At 41.7% G+C, this 13062-nt stretch overlaps 2 protein-coding genes across 6 annotated transcripts in view; both read left to right on the top strand.

Moving 5' to 3' along the window:
• ATP13A3 (ATPase 13A3) overlaps positions 1 to 4337 on the top strand; it is a 103326-nt gene extending 98989 nt beyond the window's left edge. For all 5 annotated transcript variants that reach the window (XM_080652292.1, XM_080652295.1, XM_080652291.1 and 2 more), the window contains one exon: positions 901 to 4337. In XM_080652292.1, coding sequence (XP_080508418.1) covers positions 901 to 1098 — 198 coding nt within the window. In that variant the 3' untranslated portion in view covers positions 1099 to 4337. The remainder of the gene's footprint in view (positions 1 to 900) is intronic.
• A 3989-nt stretch (positions 4338 to 8326) lies between these two features.
• Positions 8327 to 11382, top strand: GP5 (glycoprotein V platelet). Its single transcript, XM_080655558.1, has 2 exons — positions 8327 to 8371; positions 9348 to 11382. Exons 1-2 carry the CDS (start codon positions 8345 to 8347, stop codon positions 10977 to 10979), a joined length of 1659 nt encoding a protein of 552 aa, XP_080511684.1. The 5' UTR covers positions 8327 to 8344; the 3' UTR covers positions 10980 to 11382.
• Positions 11383 to 13062: the final 1680 nt, after the last annotated feature.

Here is a 13062-nt window from a genome sequence, read left to right on the forward strand (position 1 = left end):
CCCAACCAACTGGGTTTATTTCATTTCTTTACCAAAAATTTCAGTTAAGATAAATTCTGAGGGCCTTTACTGCATTTATATTTCTTTGCAATAACAAGGGACTCTGCTTTCTTGTTCTTTGAGAATTATTTATCTAAGATCACAGTCATTAAAAACATCAGGATTAATCAGAAGGATTTCAATGACAGCAGAGCTTTTTATACTGAAATAATACTAAGAAATTGTACTTGCTTTATAGCTTTGTATGTACCTCTTTTTAAAGGTAGAGCACCAAGGGTAACAATCATTATAAAATAAAATTGTTTTTGTATGAATGAAAATGTGGCTTTAAAAGAAGTGAATGACATCAAACATGATCTAAGTTCTAATTTTGATCTAACAATATTTTCATAATGTTTTATGTTTTGAAAGGTAATATTAATAGTAACAATGATATTTTTTACACTGCTTTCTTCCAAAAATGATTTAGTACCAAAGGATAGTTTGGGATAGAAGATGAGAGTTTCCATATTGAATATTAAAAATACTTTGTCTTTCTGAATAGTTTAAAATAATTCTTGATGCAATAGATGTTTTGTGTTATCCAGATCTGCAAGTTATTTTAAAAATGTATCTATACAAAAAGAAATGGGAAAAAATGTATATATACACAAGAGGTTGTTAGGTCTATAAATCTAAATAAAATAAAGTATATTACATTGATAACTAAAACATCTAACCTTTAAAAATGTTCCTAAATAATTGAAAGCGTACTTTTTTACATGGATTTTTTTTTTCATTTGTTATTCTCAAAAGTCATTTCCTCTTATTTTTTTGTGTTGACTTACTCTGCTTTAACAAACTTATTAAAAACAAGCAGCATTTAATCTACTGGGGTGTTCTTTTTCCTTATTTCCTTAGGAGTCAGTGGATTATTGGGGGAAATGCTGCTTGTCCTGTGCCCTGGACTGTAGAAAAAAGATACCGAAAGCAAAGTACATGTATCTGGCTCAGGAGCTCTTGGTTGACCCGGAATGGCCACCAAAACCTCAGACGACAACAGAAGCTAAAGCTTTAGTTAAAGAAAATGGATCATGTCAAATCATCACCATAACATAGCAGCGCATCAGTCTCAGTGGGATGTTAGTAGCAGTATTGAACAGAATGTAATTTAGGACTTTCTGATCCTGTGTGTCAGATGGCATCATTTCAGTCTGTGTTCCTTCTGATATAGTAGCTGATTTCAGAGCTTTTTTTTTAAAAAACAAAAGAAACAAAAATAAAAGATTGGCATGCCAGCTAAATTAATAAGCAATCTGTGAAGTCCTCTTTCTTCAGTAACTCTGAATATTATATTTCCACAATTTTCTTGATTGTTACCCTCAGTAATACTCTTTACTAATATATAGGGTATAGAAGAAAGTTGGTATTTGGTAGGGTTTTAGACATTAGCCTTTGAGACTTAGTTTACATCTTTAAATTTATTTTCACAACTCCTCTTAGAAAAGGCCCTCATTTAGGGCCTTGTTTAAAGGCCCTAAATTTATGATTAGCCTCTAGTGAAAATAGTTAAAAAGCCTGTTGTTTTCATTTGATTCCAACATTTCTTCCAAAGAATTAGATATACATACACCAGATTCCTTTGATAGTCTAGAGTTAGGAGTGAGTTTTATGGTGTTGCTTATAGAATAACTCAGGTAATTTCCACTTATAATTTTATATTTTCTGTACAAACTACCTGGGTTTTATTTTTCTAATCAGCAAGGTGCTTCACTATCTTTTGGAGATGTCCCTCAAAACTGTTAATGTGTTTGTGCTGTCTGGGGTCAGTAGTGTAATTTGCTTTAGTTAAATGTTGTAAACCTTTTTCATTAGGAAAAATATTATTTCTTTTGGTAATAGATGTGGCTCTATCTTCCTAATATCTCTCCTTACCTGTTTTTTTCCCCTCTCAGGTTTTATATTATTTTAAATGTCTTTTATTTTCTGCTTTTTTAATTTTCTAAAGACATTGTATAGTAGTGAGCTAGCTTTTTGTTTGTTTTTTGCTATTTTTTATTTTTTTGAGTTAGATTTTTGCCTTCTAAAGTTTTAAAGATTTGATGTATGTCTATCCTATCAATAATAAGGCTTAAAAAATGAGCGGTTTTGAACAACTGCTGAATTTGTTCAACGCAGTATGAACTTGGCGAGAGTTTGTTTTATGACATTAGGTGGCGCCAGAGGTCAGAGTTTACCTATTTTGGATTGGATGTTTACAAATGAACATATTTTGGTGGTGGCATTTTCTGGGAGAAAAGAAAAATGGAAATAAAGTTAAAGAATAGACATTAATTGAATCAAAAGAAATGTGAATAATATTTTTCACCTTTCTGTTTTGCCTAGTTAATGTTTAAATTCTAAACAAAATAAAAGTAACTTTAAAAATGCCTTTATAGGTAAGATCCAGTAGTTTGACAAAGCCCACAGTTATGGATAAACAAGGAAACTGACACTGCTGTAAAATGGACACTAAACTTGTAAAAGTATGTGATACTATCCTGTGTTCTTCCTTAACCAGTAGCATGGGTGTACTGTTCACTTATAGCTGGTCATTATTTTCCTGATCTGTACTTACCAATTTACCAAATGTTACCCAGAACTGTAGAATCAAATGATTCTCATTTTTTGTGGTGCAGAGATATGAATGATGTTTGGTAACTATAGAAAAATGTAAGTTACACTCAGGATCACTGTTATTGCTATTGCCACTGATGATTCTCACACACACAAAAAAAGTTTCCATCAAAAAACATAATACGCTATTACTACACATTAGATGATAAGAACAATTGTTCCATGAATGATTCTATGAAGCTATGCATCTTAGACCTCTTGAGCTGTGAATTAGCACTGTTTTCTATAGTTACTTATTCTCTTGATTGTTTTATAATTTCCACATTTATTTTCAACATGTATAAGTGTTATTCTTCAGTGATTTCCCAGAATTGTAAATCTTATTCTTTGATTTAAATACTGAAGCATATAATTAAGGTAATTGCTAAGTAGCAGCTTAAAAAACCCAATTATCAGATTGTATTTAACATCTTTAAGAGCATGATCATAAAGAGCTATATTTTTTATACCCTCCCTTTTTTTAACATTTAGATATTATAAGGGTTTTATATCTCATCTGTCTATATTGCTTTCAAAGGAATAAGGTTTTTAGGTAGGTGGAAAAGCATTTGTAGGAAGTTAGATTTGAACATAGACTAAGTGGGTTGTTCAAGTTGTAATTGATGGCTTCCAGAATATTATTTGAGGAATGTTTGTGAATATAGGTGTGGTCCTACTCAGTGTCATAGATAGAGTTCTCTCTCTGTAGGTCATCATTACGTAGTAATTTTGATTCTTAATCTCACATTAAATTATTTGAGTGTATACAGACCTAAATTTTAAAATCTGTACATATATTATTTTGGTTTATTAAGATTAATAAATATTGCCGCTTTAAATTTTATTTATGCACATACTTAAGGACAGAAATGTCTGGGAAAATAATTGTTAAATAATGATATGTAACTTTTTAACTTTTTAAATAAATAACAAGATTTTTAATGTGTGTCTCCCTCAGGGTTGTTTAAAGTTTTTTTTCTCCCTCAAATATAAATAGTGGTGACTATGTTTTGTATCTTCTAGCACCAACTGCTGTAAGGCATTGCTGCAAATAATGCTTGAATGAAAGTGGCTAAGCCAACAACAAAATGAATACTTTTATATTAGTTTTATAATCCTTGCATTTGAGAGCTTTCCAAATTGCACTCGCATTTAAACAGAACTGTTGCAGTTTTTACTGTATTTATTTTGTTACCCCTGTTTATGAAAATACTGCACAGTTTCAAAGGCATGGTAAAAATATCAGTGTTTATATATTCTGTTTCCAAAACAGCTATACCTACACTGTTCAGAGAAGAGCAAAATTCAAGCGTTAGAAAATGTTCTAAGATTTCTTGCATGTAATTTTGACATATTTTGTATATTTATGGTGGGAGGTGGTTGGGAACTTTTAACAAAATATGGGACGTTAATTTTTGTACAGTCTGTGGGTATTTACACATATTTTTTAATGTATTAAAATTTGGTAATTATGTGCACATTAAATTAATAAAATAGTTAACTTCCTGTTATGATTTGTTAATTCCCTAAGACTTTGGAATTTTTTTAAGAAACTTTATATCAGAAATGATATTGCATCTTTATATTTTTGAAATTATATTGCTGCTCAAGAATGGTACCCTGATGTCAAAAAGGCATACATTCATACTTGTACATTCAGCACTGTAAATAACTGTATGAAATTTTTTTTGATTGAAGCATTCAAAATAAAAACCTAAATGAATAAAATAGCACTTTTTCTTCTGTGTCTTTATACATGTTTGCTTTTTAGTTAAATGGGTTTATTTTCCTGCTTAATACTTTCACATTTCCTTTTTTAACATTGGGGTTTTTTGTTGTTGTTTTTTAAAAGATGTTTTTATTTATTTCAGAGAGGAAGGAAGAGAGAGAGAGAAACATTAATGATGGCGCCCGGCCACCGTGGCTCAGTGGTTGAGCATCAACCCAAGAACCAGGAGGTCATGGTTCATTTCCGATCAGGGCACATGCTTGGATTGTAGACTCGATCCCAGAGAGGGGTATGCAGGAGGCAGCCAATTAATGATTCTCATTTCTATCTCCCTCTTCCTTCCTCTCTGAAATAAAAATATATTTTTAACAATTAAAAAAAAAAACCAATGATGAGAGAGAATCATTGATTGGCTGCCTCCTACACAATCAGGGATTGAGCCTGCAACTCAGACACATGCCCTGACTGGGAATCAAACTGTGACCTCTTGGTTCCTAGGTTGACGCTCAACCACTGAGCGCCCCAGCCGGGCTAACTGGGTTTTTGAAGGAAGTAAATACAGCATTCCACATTTATGCCTGTGACCATACGCGGAAACCTATCAGTCACATACAATGTAGAGCCAAATGTTAAGTGTCAGGAGGTCTGAGGGAAATGGTGAACTATAAAATTAGGGAGTCTATTAAATAGTTGGGAAGATCAAACCAAAAGCTAATGCCACGTTTAATAAGACACGGTGCGTTTGAAGTGAAGTGGTATTTGTGGGTGCCAAAAGAGCCCTCCAAGGGGAGAGAAGCTGTGGAGCTAACCGCTGGCCATAGAAATCCCAGAGGAAGGCAGATTTGTGCTTGGGAAGGTGTTTCCTAGTATGGCAGGTCCTGCAGGACACATGCCTCCTCTGCTATGGGCTGTGTGGCTGGCTGTGATGGATTTGGGTGGTATGAACACCAGTTTGAGCTCAAGTTCTCCCATGCACTATGGTTTGTATAGCAAATGATCATGTCCCCACAGCCTGCTGATGTGGGCACAGTTCCTCTTTCCTTCCTCTTCCCCCCTTACTGCCAGTTGCTTTATTCTTAGCGTATATTGCAGGGGAGGACAGAAGGAATTGTATGAGTTTGAATGAGACTGTCCCTGTTCATAGTTGAGGTTGTGGTTACTCCGCAGGTGTTACTCCTGCTGTGCCCCGGCCTCTGTGTCCCCTATGGGGGCAGAAAAGCATGTCTCATCCAGGCAGACTCCTGCTTTTGAATGGCCAAACCCCATAGGCCAGGGCTCTGTGACTTATACAGAAGCTATTTGGGACAGCAGATTTCTGACCTGTTGCATAGATCCCAGCTCCAAAGACTTGAACACTAGAGCCATCAACTTCATGACTCAATGATTCTCAGCACTGTGTCTATTTGTTCAGTGGATCGACTCACAGTGTTGCTCCATTGTCTGCAACTTCTGGACCCAGTTCTCCCTTCTTGGGCAATCAAAATGCCCTGCTCTCTTCAAAGAACAAAACTTGGAGATTCCTGGGGAAATAGGCTGAAGAAGTTTCCCTGGAATTTGACTCCAAGTCACTGATTAGTCCACAGTACTTCTTCCCAATCTCTGTCACATTGGCTCCCTGGCATTTTCCTGGGCAAAGGGCCTTTCACTTGGTGTGCCTATGCATGTCTGACTCACTACGCCACCACGGCATGTGTTCTGGGCTAAGTTCCTTTTCTTGACTGGAGCTGAAAGATGGCCCATGATCCCTGGCAGAGGGAGTGGCTTCCCCTGTTGTGCTTTAGGACTTCACGACTTAGAGGTAATTTCAGTCAGTACAGCATTTACTGGGCTTTAACTACATTTGGCTCCATCAAACCCTGCTTGGATTTCAGTGCTTTTTCTACATCTACAAATGTCATGGATCAGGGAATTTTTCTCAACCAGGATGAAATAATTTAAGGATCACTTCTGTACCACTCCACTCAGTGATTCCAGAGGTTAATTAATGTTTATTCTTTCACAATTCAAGCCTTGACTTTTTCTAGTATGTTTTAATACCTTTATCCTTGTGTTTTTTTCCTTAATGATGCCATTTTCCCTTCCAAATCACTTTATTTTTGCATTAAAATTTAAAAGATACAATTGTGATATAAGCATGTTTAGTAAAAATTTAAACCTCACAGAAAGGTATGTAAGGAAGTCCACCTATTCCCTGGCTTCTCCCCCAAAAGATGAATACTAAAGTTTCTTGGTGTATCATTCCAGGAAAAAAATATGTATATATCCTCATGTAAATATATGTTTTTTAAAATGCTACACAAGTGTAATCCCATTTCATATGCTCCGCTGCCCTTGCTTTCTGTCATTTAGAGTATCTTTGAAAGTATGTCAACACTTGGAGCTCCACCTTATACACTTTAAAGTCTGCAAGGCATCCCACTTCATGGACCTACCATAATTTAAACAACTTGTTCCCTGGTGATGGTCATTTAGGTTTTGGTTCCTTTTTCTGTTACAATTCCACAATAAGTGTTTTTGTGCACATATCTAAATGAGCATATCCATGAAGTGTATTTTTATCAGTGGAATGGCTATGTATACAGAATATGTATACTGTATTTTAAATTTGGTTGATACTACTAAATTTTTCTCTGAAAAGTTTGCCCCAATTTTTATGCCCACCAATGTAGTATGAAAATGTCTAGTTCACCCTTTATAAAACACTGTATATTTTCAGGCTTTGAACATTAAAAGTTATTTCAGTGTGGGGTACGGTGCAGGATTTTCAAACAGCTCAGAAACAGACCCACAGACCCAGACATTGATGAGGTGCTGGTTCATGAGGGAAGAAGGGATTTACATAAACAGGGCTAGGACAGCTGGTTATCCTAATGGGAAAAATAAACTGGGCTCGACTCACATCATACACAAAAATAGATGGATTAAATAGACCTAAAAGTGAAGGACAAAGCTATAAACTTAAGGCATTATAGGGAAATAGTTTTCTGATTTTGGAGGAAAGGGGGGGTTTATTTTAATAGACACAATATCACAAATTAGAAAAGATTGATAACTGCCTACCACAAGACTCATGTCAAAAGACCTCATACAGAAGGTGAAAAGGCAAATCACAAACTAGTTGAAGATATTTATAACACCTATAACCAACAAAGGATTCAAATCCAGAATATATTAAAATGCCTATAATTCATATTTTTAAAGACATAGCATACATATTTTGCATATAGACAAATAGGCAAAAGAAAACTGAATTTCTCAGAAGATGAAGTGGCCCTTAAAATATGAAAAGAGGCCCTAGTCCATTAAAAATCACGCTGACAATCATTTCTCATTAATTGCAAAAAGTACATTTAAAAAATCAATTCCAAGTATGGGCACAGCTGTGAAGCACAGGGACTGTCCTACACTGCAGGTGGCATCACCTATTGGTCCAACTGCTGTGGGAGGCAGTTTGACAGTCCTAAGTGAAACTGAACATGTGAACACCCTTCAGCTCACCCAGTGATGCATAATTGAAATCTTTGAGAATGTTTTCAGCCTTACTATTTCTAAAAAGAAATTGAGTGGAGCATTGGAGGCTAGTCTTAGCCTTATTATTCATCCAAGGAGGAGGGGAACGGGATTAGAGAACCGGGGTAGTGTGGCATGAAAAGGAAGCCCGGAGGAAGCCTGGCCCATCTAGGGGTGTGGCTGCTGCAATGCATCACTGAGCTTTTCTAGCACCACAGTTATGTTGTGCCATTTATGGAGAAACTTCTCTCTCTCCTGCTCCTGTAATTCAGCCTTGACAGTAGGATCTAGGTTATATATAGTTGCTTTCAGTTTGAAAATATTTGTCATTAAAAAATCCCGAGTATGCCTCTGAGATAGGGCCCTTTCCATGACTTTTATTCTGTCGAAGTCTTTATCCTGAGGATGCAGGGGTACCGCCCTTTTCCTTTGGAAAGTGCTGCATCACAGGCGAGGCTCTAAGCCTTTCAGATGCTTTGGGGTGCAGTGCCATTTCAGGTAAGGCCAAATATTTTAAAATTAGTGTGGGCAACTGGAGGGCTTGGTGAGTTCATGCGTGCATAAGAAATAAAATGTAGCTACAAGAAACGATTTGTGTAAAATTATACTTGGGAAACATTGTTTTGGCAGATTGGTATTACTGTGTGCATTTCACAGATGATTCAATGCCAGAAGTATTAATTTTTAAACATCATAGAAATGATAGCTTCTTATTTATGGTTCAATCAGATATACTACTCTCCAATTCTAGCTCTGTGACCCTAGTTAAGTTCCTCAATCTTCCCATGCCTTCGTTTCTTCATTCTTTGGGGATAATAATGGTATGTACCTCATAGGGTTAGACAAAGAGGAAATGAATTGATTCAAATAAAGTGCTGGGAAGAACACCTGGCATAGAGTGGTACGTGTTATTACCGGCGTTTTCCAGTGTGGCTGAGGGTGTTCACTATTTGGGGGTGTCCATTGTTTTAGCAGAGGAGTTGGTATTGCAGATATAACATAGTTGTGACCAAAGGAATCAGGTGGTGGCCGTCGTTTGAACACTTTGCTGTTCCCTTCGTGACTTGGTTACAGCCACCCCTGGGTAAGTATTAAGTCAAGAGCAGAGCTAGTTCACAATGGGCACTGCTCTGCGATAGCTGGAGCTCGAATGTGGGAGTAATTATTTAATGAGTTCTATGTAAAGAATTTAAAGTATTGGCTTTTCTCTAGCTGCAAACACTTTCCTTTCAATGCTTTGTACCGAGAGTGGAAAATCAGTAAAACAAAAGCACGAGACGTCCGGAGTGTAGAACGAATGAATGTCTTTTTACCACCCAGGAAAATCTGCACCCCTAAGCAAAGCGGGAGACTTACTTGTCTATGGATTACAGAGGCAGTGATAATCCTGGCGAAAGAATCCTGCCTCTGCAAAATTAAATGCCCAGGGTTACATGAGCGCACGCGAATGTTTGCCCTTGTGTCTTCTCCACAGGCGTCCGACATGCTGAGGGGCGCCCTGCTGTGCGCAGCGCTCACGCTCCTGCGCGCCCAGCCAGTGCCCTTCCCCTGCCCGCCCGCCTGCAGCTGTTTGGTCCGGGACGCGGTGCAGTGCTTGGGGGTCGACGTGGAGCGCATCGCGGCGCTCCGCCTGCCCACCAACCTCACGGTCATCATGCTGTACCGCATGAACCGCGGCACCCTGCAGAGTGACAGCTTTAGTGGCATGACGGTTCTGCAGCGCCTCTTACTGGCCAACAGCCACATTTCTGCCGTCGCCCCCGGCACCTTCAATGACCTGATAAACCTGAAAACCCTCAGGTTGTCGCACAACCAAATCCCGGATCTTCCAGGCTCACTCTTCGACAAGCTGGTGCTCCTGGAACAGTTGTTTCTGAGCCACAATGAACTAACGCGCATTGACCAAAACATGTTTCGGAACCTGGTTAACCTGCAGCTACTCCTTCTGAACAATAATCAACTCGTTTCCCTCCCCACCAGCCTCTTTACGCACCTGGGGAACCTGAGGGTGTTGGATTTATCGGGAAATAATTTGACTCACTTGCCCCAGGGATTGCTCGGAGCACAGGCTAAACTGGAGAAACTTGTGCTCCATTCCAACCAGCTCGTCTCTCTGGACTCGGGGCTACTGAGCAGCCTGCGCGCCCTGGCCGAGCTGCGGCTGGACAGAAACCGCCTCCACTCCCTCGCGCCCGGGGCCTTCGACCAGCTCCGCGACCTGAGTATTTTAACTCTTTCCAGAAACCAGCTCCGGTCCCTGCCCTCTGCACTCTTTCTCCATTTGCACAATCTGACCTTCTTGGCGCTGCATGAGAACCCGCTGGAGGAGCTCCCAGGCGTGCTCTTCGGGGAGATGGCGGGCCTGCAGGGGCTGTGGCTGAACGGCACCCAGCTGCGCACCCTGCCCGACGGGGCCTTCCGAAACCTGAGCGGCCTGCGAGCCTTGGGGCTGACCCTGAACCCGCGCCTGGGAGCGCTCCCCGAGGGCGCCTTCCGGGGCCTTGGCCAGCTGCGCCAGCTGGCGCTGAGCCACAACGCGCTGCGGGGCCTGCCCCGCGGCCTCTTCCGCGACCTCCACAGCCTGGAGCGGGTGCAGCTTGAGCACAACCTGCTGCAGACCCTGCCGGGCGACGTGTTTGAAGATCTGCCCTGGCTGTCGGAGGTCCTGCTGGGGCACAATCCCTGGCGCTGCGACTGCGACCTGCGGCCGTTCCTGGCGTGGCTGAGACAGCACCCCGGCCTCACGGGCCACGCGGAGGAGTCCCCGCGGTGCCAAGGGCAGCCCCCTGGCCTGCTGCTGCAGGCCCTGTCGGACGGTGACCTGGGGTGCCCGAGCACTGGGGGCCCGCCTCCCCACTCTCTCGCCCCCACCAGGCTGGCCCTGCCCGTGGCCCGCGATCGCCCAGCCTGGGTACCTACCAGCTCAGAGCCCTGGGCGCGGGCCCAGCCGGTGGCCGAGGGCCAGCGTCAGGACCATAGCCTGTTCTGGGGTCTTTATATTCTGCTTTTAGCCACTCAGGCCGTAATAACCGGGGTCATTGTGTTTGCTATGATTAAACTCGGTCGGCTCTTCCGAAAATTAATCAGAGAGAGAGCTCTGGTTTGAGCCAACGAGAAAACCTTGTAATGAATGAAAAGGCGACCAGAGTATTGTTAGATGTGACTCTGGGAGAATCCAGACAGGTTGCCGCCATCTTCCTTTCTCTTGTCCCTACTGCCCTCCCCTCTGCCCTCAAACCCACCTCTCTGTCTCCTCCTCCTCCTCCCCCTTTCCTAGAATTGCCTTTACATTTGTAAATTGTGACTGCTTGCTTTGCTTCATCCTTCACCGTGGGGTCCTGGGAATGTGGGTTGTGTTCACCTCATCTCTGTGCCTCTGTGCCCGGTGGAGAGAGGGCTACCTTCAGAGTTTACTGAGGAAGGGTGCGGGTGAGCCAGCCACCTCCAGGCCAGGGTCTGGCTCCTGTCTGGCAAATGTGCAATAAATGAATAAAATGAATACACACACGATCCAAGTGGTAGTGGCTTTTCCTGGGGAAAGGGGGGATTGTTCTCTTTATTTACTTTTGTTTGAAAAGCAGAACTCTTCCGGTTCTTTCCCTTGTCCTATTTTTTTTTTTCCTCTCACTGTTTGTACCTCTGTGGGCTATTTGGGAGAGTGTGGGACTCCTTCACTCAGCACAGGCTGAGAGAGAAAAGAGCACAGGGCCTTCCCTCCAGGCGTGGCAGCGCCAGTGACAGAAGTCAGGCCTGAGTGCCAAGGAGCAGGAGGAGGGGTCCCGGGGAGGGTGGGCAGAGCAGAGAGTTGAGAGAAGTGGGAGCTCACCAGGAGCTCTAAGTGTGTGTGTGTGGGTGTGTGTGTGTCCCACAGGGTGAGGGTGGGGCATTGATTCAGAGAGTCCCTGAGTGTGTGCCTGCAAAGACTTATGAAACTGCTACGAGAGAGGTATATCATTGACACTGGGTTGGTTTTCATTTCCTGAACTAAATGCTACCTCATTTCACAAGCCTTTATGGAGCACCTAACATGTGACAGGAGTTCGTGAATGCAATGGCAAGCTTGGTTTCTAGTTTATTATGCTTGATCACATTCTCATTTATTCTTCCGATGGAAAGCAGTAAAAACCTTGTTGCTTTCAATGGATGCCTGTGAGCAGCAGTGGTTAAAACACGGGTGGAGCGTTGACAACCGTGGGTTCAGATCCCAGCTCCACCACGTACTAACTGCATAGGACGACGGGCAAGAAACTTAAGTTGTCGAAGCCTGGGTTTCCTTGTCCCTGGAAAGGGATAACGAGTACCTGCTTCATAGAGTTGTGAGAATTAGAGGCATTAAAGCACGTGATAGCAGCTCAGTGCCCGGCGAACAGTAACTGCTCAAATGGTAGCTCTTATAAAGGCCAGGCAATTACCGGTGGTACTGCCATCCTGACCTCTAAAGAAGAGCTCTGGTTGCTTTTTCTTCTCTGCGTGTGTAAAGGTGAGAGCAAACTTTCTCAAACTGAAGGTTACCTTTACCCCAGTTTGTCTTCACGTGTGTGTGTGTGGTCTCAGCCCTGTGCAGTCAGGCTCTGTGCTCCCAGTCCAGAGCAATGGATCCTCGGAACAACACCCACGGGACACAGGGCAGGGATTGCTGGGTTCCTGGCATTTGTAGGCGCACTTCTCCTTCAAGGCCAAGTTCAAATGTCTCCTCCTGGTAAAGCATTTCCGGACTGCCCAGGCAGACTGCAGTGTTCCCGCTGTGTGCCCCCCTCGCAGGCTGTCGGGCACTAGGCACCCTCCCCACCCTGTCTGCTCCTGGTCACCCTTCACTCTGGTGTGTGTATATGTTCATGTGCCTCCTTGTATCATTTATTTCTACTGTTCCAAATTTTGCAACCACCTATAGCATAAAACCCAGACTTCTTTGATGCATTATGGACTCTAGCCCTAACCACTATGCTCTCCGGCAAGCTGCCTCCCTCTCTAAGCCTCCATTTCCTCACCTGTACAATGAGGATAGTAATGGTTCTTACATGGTTTCAAGGACAGAATGAAATAACTCAGGCCAAATAGTTAAGTCATTGGTGGCTGGTGCATGTGGACTCAATAGAAGTAGGCTATTACTATGATAGCTCTTTTGAACACGCTGTGTTTTAACATATCTTATTGCCTTTGCAGATGTTCATTCATTCAGCAAATATTTG

Source organism: Plecotus auritus, assembly GCF_963455305.1.
Source record: "Plecotus auritus genome assembly, chromosome: 2".
Lineage (NCBI taxonomy): Eukaryota > Metazoa > Chordata > Mammalia > Chiroptera > Vespertilionidae > Plecotus > Plecotus auritus.